This window comes from Ovis aries, chromosome X (assembly GCF_016772045.2).
Source record: "Ovis aries strain OAR_USU_Benz2616 breed Rambouillet chromosome X, ARS-UI_Ramb_v3.0, whole genome shotgun sequence".
Lineage (NCBI taxonomy): Eukaryota > Metazoa > Chordata > Mammalia > Artiodactyla > Bovidae > Ovis > Ovis aries.
Genome location: NC_056080.1, coordinates 98,977,578 through 98,995,080, shown reverse-complemented (window position 1 = coordinate 98,995,080; position 17,503 = coordinate 98,977,578). Strand labels below are relative to the sequence as shown.

Genomic DNA, 17,503 nt, shown 5'->3' with positions numbered 1-17,503 from the left:
TTTTAGCCACAAGGCATGTGGGATTTTTAGCTCCCTGAATAGGGATCAAACCTGGACCCCCTGTATTGGAAGGCAAAGTGTTAAACCCTGGACTGCCAGGGAAGTCCCTATTTTACAATCTTTATGTTCTTAATTAAAAGCTAAAGAGCCACTCAATGTTATTCTTCCATATTTTAAGAAAAAAAGAAGGTTGGCTTTCCCTCTTGATATTATTTAGGTTTTCCTATGTACTTAAAATCCAGCCCTTTTTATAATACTGTGATATATTTAAGCACAGGTCAAGAAACCCACAGTTTTAAAATTTAAAAAAACCATCTCATCCTATAAATTACCCTGATAACTACTCCACCATGCTTGCCATCGTAAAATAAATATACAACATAAAATGTTGTGCAGACTCACTCATTTGCAAAGTATTGATTCAAATTATTTTTATGCCTTTCTGTAAAAACTTAAGTGACACAACCTAACTTTTTAAGCACAAATGCTAACATTTTCAGGCACTCTATCCTATGCTTATTACCTGGATTATTGCTATTAAACTACTAATGAAGCAATACTTTTGTTCCTGGCTACTGACACTTTTGTTGGGATGAACATGCAACCAATTAAAGTATTCTCCCAAAGAGAGGTATATAGCTAACAAACTAAATGATCAGAACAAACAGAAAGGACTCAGTTTGAGGTCTCACAAATAAATGAAGAAAGCAAGAAAGAGCAATGTGAACTGCTCTAAATGATAAGTATCCCAACCTAAAAGCAGAGGCAATTGAGAACCACACATACATAACAGGACCAAACACTGCCACCTGATGGGACTGCACTGTTAGGGAAGATAAGACCTGAATAGACAGGCAAAGGCCCAGCATACCACAATAATCCCAATGCGGGGATCCAGGTAATGTATCTATTACCATACCCAATGTATGGAGTCTCTATGGAGAAACTCACATGTGGAGAAAAAAGTTGTAAATGACAAAAGCACTCTGACATGGATTCCTCCAGATATATGTCACTGACAGTCACATTTGTCAAGTTCATTGCCACTAGCTCCCAGGGACTGAGTGAATTAAGTAAATCTTGCTGTAAATAGGAAAGGAAAGTCACTCAGTCGTGTCCGACTCTTTGCGACCCCATGGACTGAGAAGCCTGGTAGGCTGCAGTCCATGGGATTTTCCAGGCAAAAGTACTGGAGTGGGTTGCCATTTCCTTCTCCAAAAGTGAAAGTCGCTCAGTCACGTCTGACTCTTTGCAACCCCATGGACTATACAGTCCATGGAATTCTCCAGGCCAGAATACTGGAGTGGGTGCCTTTTCCTTCTCCAGGGGATCTTCCCAACCCAGGGATCAAACCCAGGTCTCCCCTCATTGCAGGCGGATTCTTTACTGGCTGAGCGCTTGCTTCAATAAACTTTTAAGTTCATGAAGATCCCTGCCACAATGACATTTGTTTTAACAGGATGTGACCTGAATCCTCTGTAAGTGAACAGTTTGTTATGAAACAAAAAGGAACAATCATGTTTAATAGGGAAAACTTAAGGGAAAGGTGTCAGAAAAAACTTTAAATAAACAAGTAGTTCAGTAATAATTTTGAAATCTTGTGTGTAATGATCAGCAGTGAATACACCCCCAAAGGATAGACGTGGATTATGCTGTGAAGCAGCAAAGCTCTGAAGTTCAAAATGCGGCCACTAATTTAGAGCTTCCCGGTGGCTCAGATGTTAAAGCATCTGCCTCCAATGCAGGAGACCCAGGTTCGATCCCTGGGTCGGGAAGATCCCCTGGAGAAGGAAATGGTGACCCACTCCAGTATTCTTGCCTGGAGAATCCCATGGACAGAGAAGCCTGGTAGGCTACAGTCCATGGGGTCGCAAAGAGTTGGACACAACTGAGTGACTTCACTTTCCTTTTATTTCCTATATACGAACTAATGAAATGTTCGAAGGAATGAAGTGCTTCAGGACAAATCTATCTATACCAGCATTCTATGGTCTGGTTCTCTGCTTCATGGCAGAATTATATATTTTATTGTTGTATGACACTTAACGAGAACTAGACCTTCCAATAAAATTCAGTTTTGGGAAAAAGAAAAAAATAATAATAAAGAGATTCTTCTAGCTTCAGCCAAATAAGCATGTCACCAAAGTATATTTTTTAGTTAAAGAAGGGATATTTTGGCTTTCAATGTTTTGGAATGGCTTCTCAAGCAGCTGAATGTTGACATAAATAGAACACATTTAAACCACCAGTTAAGACTGGCACTTAGAAATAACTAACCAGGTCGTTTTTCTTCCACTTGTTCTGTTTCTGTAGATGAATGCAGTCCGCTACATCTTCTATTCAAAGATGAACTTCGTCTCTTTTCTGGTGTTTCTGGAGATCAAAGGCAAAGAAATAATACTCTTTAAGAAAATTAGGAAAACATTTTGGCCATGCCACATAGTATGTGGAATCTTAGTTCCCCAACCAGAGATTGAACCCGCACCCCCTGCATTAGGAGCATGGAGTCTTAACCAGTGGACTGCCAGAGAAGTCCAGGAACATTACTATTTACAAGCTGTTTAAACAGCTTCCTTCAGGAGTGAGCCACTCCTTTTTTCCCAACATTTTTTTTCAATCTTCTCTACTCTTCCTTGTAAGAATTTTTTTAAATTTCAAGTATTATGAAGAGATTCTACATGCCCAAAGTTAAAACCAGGTTACTCTTTAAGTCATCCAAAGAGAAATAAAATTATCTAGGAAATAATAAAAAGAGAGAAAATATCTCATACTGACTGACAATATCAAAGTTCCCAAATTAGGAATACACAATGTATAATTTTAGACACAGTCCATGACATCTATTTTTTTAATAAATTTATTTTAATTGGCTGCATGACATCTATCACTAAACTAATTTATACACTTTAGTTTTAATGAGTTTTATTTTTTTGGCTGCGCTGCATGGCTTGCAGGATCTTAGTTCCCCAAAGATTGAGCCCCAGCCCAAAGAGGTGAAAGCACCAAGTCCTAACTACCAGACTGCCAAGGAATTCTCTCAACTAGTATTTTTAAAATAAAAATAATAATTAATATTTGGCACAGATGTCTCAATGTTAGCAACCCAAACTAGTCATATGGGAAAATAATCCCTTTTGTGTAGACACTTTCACTTCACTTTAAATATTCCAGCTCAGAATACTGATGGAAGTCTGTTTAAAGAAGAACCCTTTGGGGAATTCCCTGGCAGTTCATGAGTTAGGACTCTGTGCTGTCACTGCCAAGAGTTCAATCCCTGGTCAGGGAACAAATATCCCACAAGCCGAGTGGCCAAAAGAAGAAAACAAGAATTCTTTTGGGGAGCTATAGATTAAAGTAAATGCTGATAATGTAGCATCATTTGAAAATTCTAGAACTGATAATGTAATTGCATAGCACAATCCACAGAAATGTAATCAATTCGATCATATGATGAGATCACCTATCCCTTACTATCAACATTGCAAGAAATGACAAAATAGTGTGAAGTTATGTTAAGTCAGCACTGAGTAGAAGAAAAACAGATTATTTGAATCAGTTACGATTTAAAGAAAGGTTACTTAGGAACTTCCCTGGTGATTAAGGCTGTATTTTCACTACAGAGGGCGTGGGTTTGATCCTCAGTCAGGGAACTAAGATCCTGCATGCTGAACACACAGCAGAGCCAAACATATTTTTTTTAAATTAAAATATAAAGCAAGCTATTTAAAATATCACAGGTTAGATTATGAACTTCATTTGAGTTTGAAATGTTCATCTCTCTGGATTGAACAGGTTTTATTTCAGTTTGAAGGGATTTTACAAAGGTAAGCCAGTGAAAATATTGATTTGATTTTCCGTGGAATCATTAATTACAGCATTAATCATTTCAGAGTGTGTAATATACTATAAAGCAAGTTATTTCATAAAGTATCTTCCACACATACCTTCTTGGATTAAAAACAAGTGAAGATATCATTTAAAAAATTACTTGGAATTGTTTCTTCAGTGCAATTTAACTCATTACTAACTTGAAAGTCATCACCTGTCCCTTTTCTTTACATGTTTCACTAATACAGCACATACACATATTAATGAAAACACACTAGTGTTGGCTCACTATAATATAAATGTAAGAAATGTCTGTGGAGAAATCTTTGCTAATTCCTCTAATCAGTTAGATAGTAAAACAGGGTCAACACTTGTGAAACAATTAAAATAAAATGAAAGTATACAAATATGACATTGCAATGAATGTTATCTAATTTTTCTAAAGGATTGAATTTGTGAATAATAAATTAATTTTATTATATGATAAGCAAGGTGCTAGAGAAAATCTTCCCTTATTCATCTATGAATGAACCTGGGCTATATGTAAAAGTGCTCTGGAAAAGCATACTAAGGTTAATGATGGAAGTGGATCAACTTCTGTTGGACTATTTATTATAAGAGAAAATGAGATGCGTCAAACCTGACAAAGAACGAAAGATCTCTCAAGTTCATTGTTGAAAATTTTAAGAGTTCTAAAAGTACAAATGATGTAATTTAAGTATAAACAAAACAAAAAATCCTTTTTCAACATATATTTAGACAAAAACGGAAATCTTTCCCACTAAGTTAACCACTGCTACAATTAACTAGTTATATGCTTTAAATGATATCCAGAATCTTTTTCCACACTGGAATTTTAGAGCAATCAGCATGCTCAAAAAATGCTCAGACACCTAATAACACAAAAGAAACATTTTTAATTCAAACTATAATTATGCCTTTGTTTCAATTCACAAGGTGCAAAAATTGTATATCTTTTCTACAGCCAAGTTTGAGGGAATGAAGTGGAATATGTTTGCCATGTCTTTTTCCTGCAAAGATCATGTCTTGTTTTTTTCTCTGGAAAGAAAAAGGATTTTTTTTGATGGGTATAGTTATCTAATCCATCTCAACTATCAGCGAGAAGCACCATGTAGTATAAGCCAGATATGGTCACTAACACACTCAGGTACAGATTTAAAAAAAAAAAATAAGGAATGTTAGGGAATTCCCTGGTGCTCCAGTCGTTAGAACTCCACACTTTCACTGCCAAGGGTGCATGTTCAATTCCTGGTCAAGAAACTAAGGAGTGCTAATTAAAAGGGCAAACACCAGGAGCAAAATGTATTTTAAGTATCTGCAGTAGATAAGTTTTATTTTATTTTAAAGAGCACTGCATTACCTCTACAAAGAATTGTCAAGTACAGCTTAGAAATACTCTCTCATTAACACTGTTAAAAACCACTTTATTTGCTTTGGGGAAAAACACAGACTTGTTAGTGGAATGTACAGTTTAAAACCATTTAAAACCATGATCGAATGACCAAAAAATTATGATCAGATGATGAAAATATAAACCACAGAAGAGCAGGGTGGAATGGAAATCACTGAATTTCTTGGGGTCTTAATTATAAAATAGGAAGGTAACTTGCTTGTCAACTTTACATATATTGAAGCAGATCAACCTGTCCACTGCATACTATTATTTTTCTTAAATTAGGTAATATTCATGAAACTTAATGGAAATTGAATGGACTACTCTAGTTTCTGGAAAAATGGATTTCAGTTTTAGGTAAGACAGAATATGGATTAATTCTAAAATAAATTATTCTGTCACTTAATGGCAATGTCTTTGGGTCAAAATATATTTCATAGCTGTTGGGCTACCTGAGCCCAACAAACCCATCTGATACCATTAGTACACAAACCAAGAAACAAGGGGCTTCTCTGGCGGCACAGTGGTGGAGAGTCTGCCTGCCAATGCAGGGGACATGGATTGGATTCCTGATCTGGAAGGATCCCACATGCTTTGGAGCAACTAAGTACGTGTGCCACAATTACTGAGCCCATGCTCTGGAGCCTGGGGAACTACAACTACCGAGCCCATGTGCCACAGCTACTGAAGCCCATGCGCCTAGGGCTCATGCTCTACAACAAGGGAAGCCACCACAATGAGGGGCCTATGCACTGCAACGAGAGCGTAGCCTCTACTCACTGAAACTAGAGAAAAGCCCAGGAAGCAACAAAGACCCAGCCAAAAATTATTTTTAATTTAAAAAAAGAAACAGATTTATACTGATGAAAATGCAAAAAAGTAATCACCATCTCTACTGCGAAACAACACGGTGCTCTTCTAAAATAAATCTAAATATCCTATGATCTAAAAAGTAAGTGGTACTGTAGGAATACATATAAAGACTTGATTTCACTGGTTTGAAACTCAGTAAAATACATGAAATAAATACTTACTCTTGGCAACAGAATTTTGAAGACCAGTAGATGACATTTGTCTATATAATCCACAAGTCCCCTGCTCAAGCTTTTCAGTAGATGTAGAATGTTTGTTGACTGAGGAAAGATACAAGATTTACTGTACTCATATTTAAAAAAGCATCATTAGCTGAAACAAGATGAGCTCATGATGTACTTATACAGAGCATAAACATGTATTAATTAGGTATGCAATGCTCACTGTTGATCATTCCTTATAAATTATGGAAATTTAACTTACATTTTATGCAATTGCTTAGAATTATATCCACACATAGGAAAAATTATAGTACATCATTAGTAAACAGGGCAATTTATTTTTAAAATATGCACTGGACAAAGGTGTGCAAAGCTTATCAATTATTATTCATTTTTACACAGATTACAAGTTTAAATGGTAAGATTTTGGATATACTGTATAAAATAAAGTTATTATAAAATTTCACCTGTTTCTTTGGCAATCTCACACGACACAAATTTAAATGCATGGCAAAGAATACATGGCAGTGTTTTCACTTAGGATACAAAGCTGAAAACCCATTGTAAATGCAACCGTATACTAACAGCTAATATTTACATGTGAAAATGAATAAACTTTAAAGTTCAGCAGTTGTATTAATTACCGGTCTTATTTTGGGAATTTACTGTTGTATAGCCTCCCCATGACCATCTTTTTTGACGGTCAACGCGGCTGCTCCTTTCCAGTGTACGATGAAGGACGGCTTTGAATTTCTCCTATTTAAAATAAAAGCCAACAAATGTTTACATATGTATTATATTCACTAGTACAATTCTGATCTATCAGTTATAAAATACCCCTACCACCGAATTTTTTAATCAGGCAAAATTTTTTTTATAAAGGAGAAAAGTTAAAATTGGAAACATCTCAGGTATGAATCCATACTTTCCCAACTAAGTAGGTTTTAATCTTATGGATATGAATCGAGAAACTGACCATGCTTCCCTCTTTGCTTGTATCATTAGGAAATTTAGAAATAAAGGTGTAGCCTATTCCAGCAACTATACAAGGACTGAGTAGTACGCTTTGATGTATGCTAGTCATACCTTATGTTTTATTATTTTCTTACTTTAATTCCCCCTTCTGCTTGATTCCCTCAAACATTTATTTTCTCATCTGGTTGTGGTATATAGTTTTTAAAATATACCTTAAATTCTTTGTAGAATGAGGCAGGATAAAAAAATCAACTAATACATATAAGTGAAACTATGCCAGATCATCTATTATATCCACATTTCTAACTTCTTAAATCCTAGTGTTAACTAATCAAATTTTTAAAAAGAGGTGTGTATGTCTTGACCTCAGCTTTAGTCTAAACCGCGCAGAATAACAGGTCTGCGAATGCAAAAGCTACACAATGGCAAAACAGCGCCACTGTCAGAAATGAGATGCAGTTTTCTATTCCTCATCTTTGTGCTGTGACGTACCATGGACTACACTCACGTAAGCAAATCAACCTCAGGGCCAGAAAGTTTTCTATTCTTCCCTGACAACAACTGCTTCATAGCAACATCATCCACAAGGATGATGTTGTGGGAACCCAAGGTTCCCACAGTTTAGAGGGTGAACGTATTAGGAAAATGGAGCCAGCCATATCCTCTGAGGAGAAAAGCAACTGCAATTTTAAAATGAAACTTATCTAATGACAATATTTTAAATTGTATTTTCTAACAGAAAGGAAGTTGTTCTAAATTACTTAGACACCCCAGAAGTATAATAAAGATCAAAAAGAGAATATTCTTGCATTATTAAAACCTCTCTCCTAAGCTCTCTTGTGGTATTTCCAGATGTGCTGACCCTCTTTCAGGTTCCTTCTGGCATCTGTGGCTCATGTGCAAGCTCCTGTCCTCTTCCCCATGTGCCCTTGTCCACACTCGCCCCTCCTCACCACCACTGAGTCTGAGGTTTTACCCTGCTCTACTGAATCATTCTCTTTTTCTGTGTGCAGCCTCCTCAGTGATGATCGGTCCCTGCTCTGTCTAGGGCTCTCCTGCACTAGCTCTCTGGGGCCGGTTCTCTTTGGAGCTTTCTCCTGGTCTTCTGGGCTCTTTCTTGTCTGGCGCTCTCTCCCTGGCTCCCACCCTGTCTACACTGCCATTTTGTTGCTTCTTCCTTCCCTGTGTTCTCTCTCAGGTTCCTTTTTTCCTAAGATGGTCTTTTCTACTCACAGTCCTTGGGGCTCTCCCTCTGTCCTCCAGGGACCTTTCCTGACCCAACAGTTTCCTATTTTACTCTCTTTGGTTCTGTCTTTATCAAGTTCAGTCTCTCTGGCCTTCACTCTTCTTCACCACAGAGAAGTAGTTTTAAGGAGACATTTTACAGAGGAAGATAGAGTGATACAAGTTCTGAATGAGAATTCATTAAATACTGGAATGTGGGGGAAAAGACAGAGAAGGTGCTAGTGAACCATGGACAGGGAAGAAACACCACAGGAGTAGCCCTAAAATAAACAAGATTCACCGATGGGGATAAGGAGTTGGGGGCGGGGGTGAGGCATTTTCAAGAGCCAACTGCATGTAAAAGTTAGGAAGAAAAGTGAGCACCAGAGAAAGATACAGAGAAGAGGGCTCTTGGGAGAGAAATGGAAACAAAGGGAAAAGGAAAGAAAAAATATTCTAAAATTAGAGCAACAGGAAAAAAAAAAAAAGACAGGGAGAGGATAAAAACCCACTCGCTGAGAGAACCATGGCAGAAACTAGCAAAGATGGGAGCAAAAAGGAGGGAGAAGCTAAGACAAAGAAAGTAGAAAGAAAAAGGGGGTGCTATTGGAGAAAAAGGGCCAGAGTCAGGCAAAGAGCCTCAGGGACACTTGAGGGGCACTGGGACAAAGAGAAAGAGAGAATGACAGTGAAGAATAGGATGGAACATGCCAATTCCAAAGGAGCCAAGGACACTCATTAAAGATCTGCAACAACCTACAGGAGAAAAACTTGGTGTCAGAGAGAATCCTACAAATTGAGACAGCTAACCAGATGCCCACAGAGAAACAGCCAAAGGCAAACTGACTGAAGAGGGACAGGGAGGGAAAGAGAGGGCAGGACAAAGGTAGTGACTCGTATCAACAGAGTGCCAAAGACACCAGAGCCCAGACAGGAAGAGAGCAAGGCCACAAGAGGACCAAGAAAGGAACAATAAGAGGAGAGCGAGAGAGAGCAAACAAAAGGGAGCCAGGGAACCATGGGAGAGTGGAAGGCTCTGATCCGGCTGGGCTCTGCCACTCACACAATGAGTGGAGTGGTGAGAAGCAGACCAGTCAGGGACAGAGGGGGCCCTATCAGAGAGGGCCTGATAGTGGATGGGTGAATACTAGGCAATGGGACAACACCTTTAGTAGGAGAGAAAGCGCCTCAGAACAAAGCCCAGGCTGCAGGCACCCTGCAAGCACACAGGGCTCTCTCCCTGGATGCGCAAGGCTCGTCTTCACCTCAGTTACTAAGCCTAAACTCAGGCCTCAGAGCAGGATGGGGCAAGAGGCGCTAATGTTTAAGGAAAGACCAAAGAAGAACTGGTACTGGTTCCAGAAGAATCGGGATTGGTTCCAATAAAAGCAGAGAAGGGCTAAGAAAAAAGTACTGCAGAACCAGGCAACACAGTGTATCATCTGATTAATAAAGAAGAAAAACACGTACCCTTTCTTCCTCTAACATTTCGTTTCTTTTTTTTTCTGCAGATATTCTCCGTTGTTCGTCTTTTTCTTTCTGTTCCCTCAGCTTTCGCTGTTTTTCTTCCATCTGTTTTTCATATACGATCTTAGACTTTCTTTCTTTTTCAAGTAGCTGTGTCTCTTTATTAGCTGAAATATTCCAAATGCAAGGTAAGAGCCAAGAAAATGTTTAAGTTTTCCACATTACAGACAGAGAAGGAAAGTTAATGTATTTTATTCTTTCTTAAAAATAACATAACCTGTGCTAATAACTAAAGATTTATTATATAAATGACCAGAGATGGCCACGAAAGAATCATTTCCACTGGGTGTTCATTTACCTCCTGAGAACTGAATTGGCTTAAATGACTCTCCTATCCAAACTAAAATTCCAAATTCAAAAGAAATATTTTCTTTCATGTGATGTTTCTGCTGACTTGAGCTGAAGTCAAACCCCATCAGATTAATATGCTGTACATTAAAATAAGAATTAAAAAACACATGGCCAGAATATATGGCTTTTTTCCTTTCAATACGAAACTTATTTTTAAAGGCCTCATCTAAACAGAACATATTAAGCATGCCAATTTGACCTTCATGGGCTTAGGCACATACCATATTACTGACCAGCATGATGTTTTCCTACATTCAAATTTCCTCTCACTAAAGCCTGGAGAGCATCCATGCAGTTGTAAAAATACTCTTCTAAAGAGCTACAGGAAGAAACTGCTCCTCACCAAAACAGGCAACTGCTATTCCATTTGGATGAAGGTGAGCACTAGTTTTGCAGTGGATTTACAGGGCCAGATGAGGAAAATACATAGCTGAAAAAGCATTCTCTCAAGATTATGGTTCTTTTAGAAAAGAATATTATTTTTTTAATATAAATTTATTTATTTTAATTGGAGGATTCTTTTAGATCTTAATTAATACAAAGTCACACTTGAGAAAGTATAGCAATCAGTGAAAGATACCATATCTATGGTAAAACTTCTAGCAAATTCATTTATGTTTTTGGCCATGCCATGGCTTGTGGGATCTTGGTTCCCGAATCTGGGATTGAACCCCAGGCCTCCGGCAGTGAAAGCACAGGGTTAACCACTGGACCTCCAGGGAATTCCTTCATTTTTGTTTTCAGAGTCATTTTTACTGAAATGCCCATTTTGCTTGTTTCTACAAATGCTGAAAAAACGTTCATACTTTAGTTTTCAGAAAATTAAAGCTAACAGAAACTACTATTTCAAAAATAAAACAATTAGGCCAAATATTTTTCACAGATCTTCTTTATCTCATTTAGTATATGCTTTTAATCCAATATAACACATAAAGTAAAAAGACAGTAACACATACTGTATAACATATACTATTAAAAAAGATTAAAACATAAAACCACTTTGAAAATATGCAACCTTAATGTAAAATTTATTCATTTTGATTTTTTAAGTCTAAAATATACCATCATCCTGATTCATTTTGCTGTACAGCATAAACTGATGCAACATTATAAAATAACTATACTCCAATAAAAATTAATTTTAAAAATACCATCATCTTGTCTTTTTTTCTCTTCTCTCCGCTCCTTTGCTAATCTTTGTTTTATGTCATTTTTAAGCACAGAGCCATCTATTACTAAAAAAAAAAAAGAAAATAATTAGATATCAACAGGATATCAAACTTAAAGGATATAACACTTTGACATCTATCAAAGTACTCTAGAAATTATACCTGGCTTAAATGGTGATTTTATATTTGAAGGCTGGGACGGAAGAGAACTAAAGCTACCTTGACTTCGTCTTTCTTCAGCAATGGCATTAGCAGCAGCAACTAAAATACACAGAGATAAAGGAAAGGGATTAAATATTAAGAAGACAAACAGCTAATCCAGGGGTGGCAAATTGTATCTTGAGAATATAGGATAGCATCTCTTCTAGAAAGCATGACAGATGACTCTGGGTCAGCAGAGACATACTGAATACCTATGATGTTCAACAATAATTCAACAAAGAATTAACACTGTTTACTGTAGACACGCCAGCCTATCTGTGCACAGAGTTGTCAGTGGAAGCAGCAGCATGAGCTGGTGGGTGAATCAGAGCTAATGAGTAACAGATCTCAAAAATGCCTAGGAAAACTGAGCGGGCAAGGATTCGGAAAAAATGTTTCACCATGAATTGGGCGAATTTAAAAAAAGATTTGGAGTTTATGGGGTTGAATTTGGAAGCAAAAGTGTCAACAGTGAGAGCCTCAAAGATTGGGCCCAATATTAAGGAGAACATTTATAAATTACCTTGATCAGGAGCTATCTACCCTGGCTCCCCAGTAGAGTCACCCAAATTGTTTAAAAAAAAAAAAATTAGCAATGCTTTCCCCTCCCCATTTCCACTCTCTGAGTATGGGGCCCAGGCCTTTGCAGTTGCTAAAAGCTCTATTCTGATGCACAGTGAAGGTGGAGAAACACTCAAAGAAGTTCCAATGGGATGGTATTTTTCAAGGTAGGAAAATATCAAGTTAATAAATATTAATTAACACATCTTGTCTAAACAGGTAGAAAATGGTAAATAAACTTCAATAAGGGTGAAGTATAAAAGAGTGTGGGAGCAAAATTTGAGGGAAAGTAAGAAAAACTAAAATTGTGGATGATACCAAAACAAGTTATTGGGGAATTCCCTGAACTCTTTCCATATATGACTGTAGAAAATGCCTCACGGTAGCAGGCATCTTCAGGAAGGAGCTGGAAAATAATACTGAAAACTCTCTTCTACCCTAGTATAAAAACACAGGAAACATGCCCCTGTGATACTGCATACAATTCTGGTCTCTACATATCAAGAAAAACGTAGAACAGTTGAAGATGGGCAGTTAAATAAGAGACTAGAGGGCCTGTGGTTGTACTCTGAATGAATGGGCTGAGATGTTACTTGCCACTGATGAAAGATATCTGGGAGCCATTTTACAGAGTAACCTTGAAAGTGACACAATTGCTGCCATAGATACCACCATTTCAAAAGGGGAAATGTTTTTTTTTTTAATCCCAGAGACCAAACAGCTCAGATAATCCAGGATCTAGCTAAATTTGAATTGAAGATTAGACTCTTCAACTTCTTCAGTAATTTATCAATTTTGTGGACCACAATTATTCCCTGAATTTCAGTCCTGGTGTACTAAGAAAATTCTTATATAGTCTATAAGTTAAATAAACCATCCTACACACCCCCCTTCCACTCACATTTCTATGTGAGCATAGAGAAAACCACTGTTGCTTTTGCATATTCAGTTTTCCTGTTTAAAAGACGTAAGGAAAGTCCATATATTTCGGCACAATTTAGTTGGCCATAAGGACAATTTCCCTCAAAATGTACAATTTTACCAGATTTAAAGATCTTATTCATCACAAGTAAACTTAAAAGTAGTTGTGGCAATAATGAACCACACCATATACAGGTTATAATATCAAATCTAATTTGTTTTTTGGTTGCACAGGGTGGTTTGCAGGATCTCAGTTCTCTGACCAGGGAACTGATTCCAGGTCATGGCAGTGAAAGTGCCAAGTCCTAACCATTAGACAATCAGGAAACGTCCCTCAAATCTGATTTTTAGACCCTTACTTCCAAATTTCTACTGACAAGAAATACATTCACCAAAAGGACAGGCTCTAAAAATGTCCAGACACTAGGGGAAAGCCTCCATGTCTGGAGTTAACAAAATGAACATTTCATTCAACTCTATTCAATGAGGAATTTAACAGGTGCAATAGAGTATTTCTATAGCTCTTATACTAACTCTAAACTCCAAATTAAAGCTAAAAGTTACTTTCTGCCTGGAGATTAAATAAGAAAACATGTAGATTTTATTACTAAAACTGAATTTTGAATCTTAATCTGTATTTCCAAAAAATTGCCATAATGAATAATGTATATCACTTCACCATTTATGAAGTTGTTTTCATTGATTACCTCATTTAATTCTCATAATAATCCTATAACGCGGGTATTATTTTCTTCATTCTTTACAGATAAACAAACTGAAGCTAAATACAACTTTCCCAGATCACACAGATAGGAACTGGTAAAGCCAGAACTTACTTCAATTGTAACTTTACTTTGAAATATTACATAAATATGAAGGACCAGACTGTATAAAACCCACATCAACCTTTATATGACTTATTTTAATACTCCTACTTCAGCTAATTTTAAGGTTACTTCTTTTTAAAATACCATAATGAAGGAATTAAGATCTAAATGTATACAACTTATTCAACAATAAGTAAATGAAATATATGGGTTTTGGTATAAAACATACTTTGGAAATACAGCAATGGAAATTATTTTAAAATAAAGCATTTACCTTAAAAAAAAAAAAAGCTGTGGTTAAGAAAAGCCTGAGTTTAAAGAAAATGTGTAAAAAGCAATACAAAAAGAAAACGATTCTCTTTTTTTTTTTTGGTGGCACCTCAAGGCTTGTGGCAATTTAGTTCCCCAACCAGGGATTGAACCCTCAGCAGTGACAGCAGAGTCCTAACCCCTGGACCACCAGGGAACTCTGCCGTTCTCCTTCTACGAGGAGAAAATAAAAATCATTCCAGCTATCTAACCCAATAAAAGCCTCAGAATAAAATGAACCAAAAATAGGTGCCACTAGAATGCCAAAGTTAAAGAATGTTTTACACTTGATAGATTTTTAAAAGATATCATTGAAATTTTGAGGCCCCTTCTGGACATAGAGCATTTTAGGTCATTACTGACTTCAACATAGTAGAAAATTTCTGCTTCTCTCCTAAACCTCCTTCCTCAACACACACAAACTCTGTGTCATAAGGGCTCTGCTCTACTACAGCAAACAAAATGCAAGAAAGGAAGAACACTTTTCTAAGACAGTTATTTCTAGGATGGTAATAATCTTCCTAAATCTGCACCCAAGCACGATCACCCCAAAATGTTTAACCTTATATCAATGATAAATATTCATCCCAATACTTACTAGCAATTCTACACTGTCTGCCACAATTGTTGTTCTTGACATCACAGAGTTCCACATAAAATCTATAGCCCCACCTCTCCATGACCTTTCTTCAGTACTAACTGGAAACATTAAATCACATAAACTAGTGAAACAGTATTTCTTATTCCTTAGCAAAGGGCATAGATTGCAAAAAAAAAAAAAAAAGATTGAAAGGTTTTTAAAAAATTATTTTAAGAAGGGCTATAGTTGTGGCAAGAAACAAGCATACCATGAAACCAAATTGCTACAGATAAACGAACACAGCCCTATTCACTGTTGTTTCGGTAACAGAATAAAAAGAGGTAAATTGCTACAACTCTTGAGCTCCTGCTGGATGCAGCCTTCAAAGCGTAGGCTGCCAGTGATATCTAGCAGCAGACTGTCTTCCAGCAACCCCGTCCCTGAGCCTTCCCACATAGCTGCTGGCCCAGTCCTGGACGCACCCTTCTTCAAAGCTGAGTAGTTTGGAGTGGTGTGGTCCCCTGCAGATCTGTTCCACCCACACCAAGGCTCTCTGTTCATGGCCTTATTACTTGAAGTTTGCATGTTATTAGGCCAGGGAGAGAGTGAGAAAATATTAAGAAAAAAAAAAAAGAAACCAAAGAAATTTGCAATCAGGGAACAACAAAAATAAAGGGGATTCAAGGAATTTTGCCTAAAACAGCAACAAAGTTTACTCACTGTTATTTGTATAAAAGAAAAGTAGCAATTGCCACAAAGTGGCAGCACATTTCATTGACCCTTTGTCCCCTTCAGGAAAATACTGTGACCAAGAAGAAAGTTCTTTCTAATCAAGGTGATCCTCTGAAAACTCTAATATGTGATGTTTTCATTCCTAATATGAAATGGGCAGCAAAGATGTCAACTAGGGCTCTGGGTTAAGCCTTTTTTATTTTGCTTTCAAGTTTTTGGTTTGAAATACTGTGAATTCCAAGCAACTGTCCCATGTAAAATTTTAAAAATACTTTGCAATGTTCAATATAAAAATACGTTGGGGGGGGGGGATCGGTTAACCAGAATGCTGGTTAGTTTAAATCAGTGAAATAAGTCAATGTCAGAGAACCTTAGGTGCCAATAAACAATAAAACAATCGGAATTTATTGCAAACTCTCCCTGTAGGTGAACCATAATAAGCTAAAGACAGAAGAGTTTTTCTCCCTGTGCAATAATGAAAGTGTATTTGCTGCTGACATAGTCTCTGGGGAGTTAATTCAAAGCGTTCTGAAGTAACATAAACCCTTCCAATTGCAGCCAGTCTAAATTAATTTCTTAACTGCAAATGGAAAATTCCCGAAGGACTTCAATAAAATCAATAAGACTGTTTTACTCAAGGTCATATAGGAGGAAACTAGCTCGAGAACTAAAAGCAACCTCCCACAAGCAACATATACTAGTTCAAGCACTGGAGCAGTCTCCTGGGCTAAGCCATGCGCTACCAAATTTTACAAAATAAACGATTTGGGAGAAAAATTTCTTTGGTGATGAGACCAGTTTAGAAGAAAGCACCCAGAAGCGCTGAGTTTCGTTCAGTTCAGCCTAGGGTCTGCAAGACGTCCCACGGAAGGTGACATCCTGGCGATCACGTGCTACAGGAGGCAAGCCAAGAGGAGCGGGGGATGGGGGCAAGTCTCATTCCAAATTTCATATCAAGACCCTCAAAGCCCCCTCCTCACAGGACCTTAACCAGATCCTAACCAGGACGGTGCGGGAGGTCAAGCCTCCGGAGAGCCCTGGGTTCCGACTATGGTAGACGAAGAAAGCTCGAGCGTCGAGGGCTCAGGGGAATCTCCAGGGCTGCCTCGAGCCGAGAGGGCCGTCCCGGCGCCCGCCGCCCCCGAAAGGCAGGCGGGGCTCGGGGTTGTCCTCGGGCTCCCGGGTGCCAGGCGCCCGCCCTCCCGCCCCAGTAGCGCCCGTTAGTTCTCTCGCGCCCCGCCCGCCGGAGGGGGTGCGGCCGTCGGCAGTGGCAGTTGGACCGCGGGCTGAAGGGCTTGGGCTGGTCTCCCCTCCCGCCCGCGTCCCCTCTCGGCGACCCGTCCCGTCCCGGGGCGCTCCGACCGGGGTGAGGGGAGGACCCGACGGCGCGCGAGGCGACTCCGGAGTAAAGTTCTCCCGCTCCGACGGTCCCCGAAGCCGCGGGAAGCCCGCGTCCCGCACGGGCCCGGGCACCCCCGGGAGCCGCCGGCCCGCTCACCCATTCGTTCGCGCAGTCCCCTCAAGGATGTGCCGCCGCCGGCGCGCTCCGCCATCTTCGGAGCAGCCGAGCCCGGAGCCGCTACAGGCGCTGGGGCCCCAGTGCGCAGGCTCTCGCGCGGCCGCTGCGGGGCCGGGGCCGTGGCGTCGTCGGGGGGCGGGAAGGGGCGGGGCCCAAGGGGCCGCCGCGCCCACCTCGGACCCGCGACCGGTCGGCGCTGCCTTCTGCGCGCCAAGTTGTGAGCCTCTGGGCGGCGGCGACCAGGTGTAATAAAGACACCTTCTTCTACTTCCCCCGCTCTCCCCGCACTGTGCGTCCTGGAGGCCGGCCGATAATCAGCCGGCCATCCAAC

At 39.1% G+C, this 17,503-nt stretch overlaps 1 protein-coding gene and 1 non-coding gene across 8 annotated transcripts in view; one reads left to right on the top strand and one right to left on the bottom strand.

Annotated features, from left to right (window-relative positions):
- MAP7D3 (MAP7 domain containing 3) overlaps nucleotides 1-17,243 on the bottom strand; it is a 35,642-nt gene extending 18,399 nt beyond the window's left edge. For all 7 annotated transcript variants that reach the window (XM_060408406.1, XM_027963671.2, XM_060408408.1 and 4 more), the window contains exons 1-7: nucleotides 17,152-17,243; nucleotides 11,685-11,783; nucleotides 11,505-11,588; nucleotides 9,946-10,109; nucleotides 6,921-7,032; nucleotides 6,277-6,375; nucleotides 2,278-2,373 (exon numbers count right to left, since the gene is read on the bottom strand). In XM_060408406.1, the coding sequence (XP_060264389.1) occupies nucleotides 2,278-2,373; nucleotides 6,277-6,375; nucleotides 6,921-7,032; nucleotides 9,946-10,109; nucleotides 11,505-11,588; nucleotides 11,685-11,783; nucleotides 17,152-17,206 (709 nt within the window). In that variant the 5' untranslated portion in view covers nucleotides 17,207-17,243. The remainder of the gene's footprint in view (nucleotides 1-2,277; nucleotides 2,374-6,276; nucleotides 6,376-6,920; nucleotides 7,033-9,945; nucleotides 10,110-11,504; nucleotides 11,589-11,684; nucleotides 11,784-17,151) is intronic.
- On the top strand, nucleotides 1,704-1,776 carry TRNAW-CCA (transfer RNA tryptophan (anticodon CCA)). Its single transcript has one exon. It is a non-coding gene; the product is annotated as a tRNA-Trp (tRNA).
- Nucleotides 17,244-17,503: the final 260 nt, after the last annotated feature.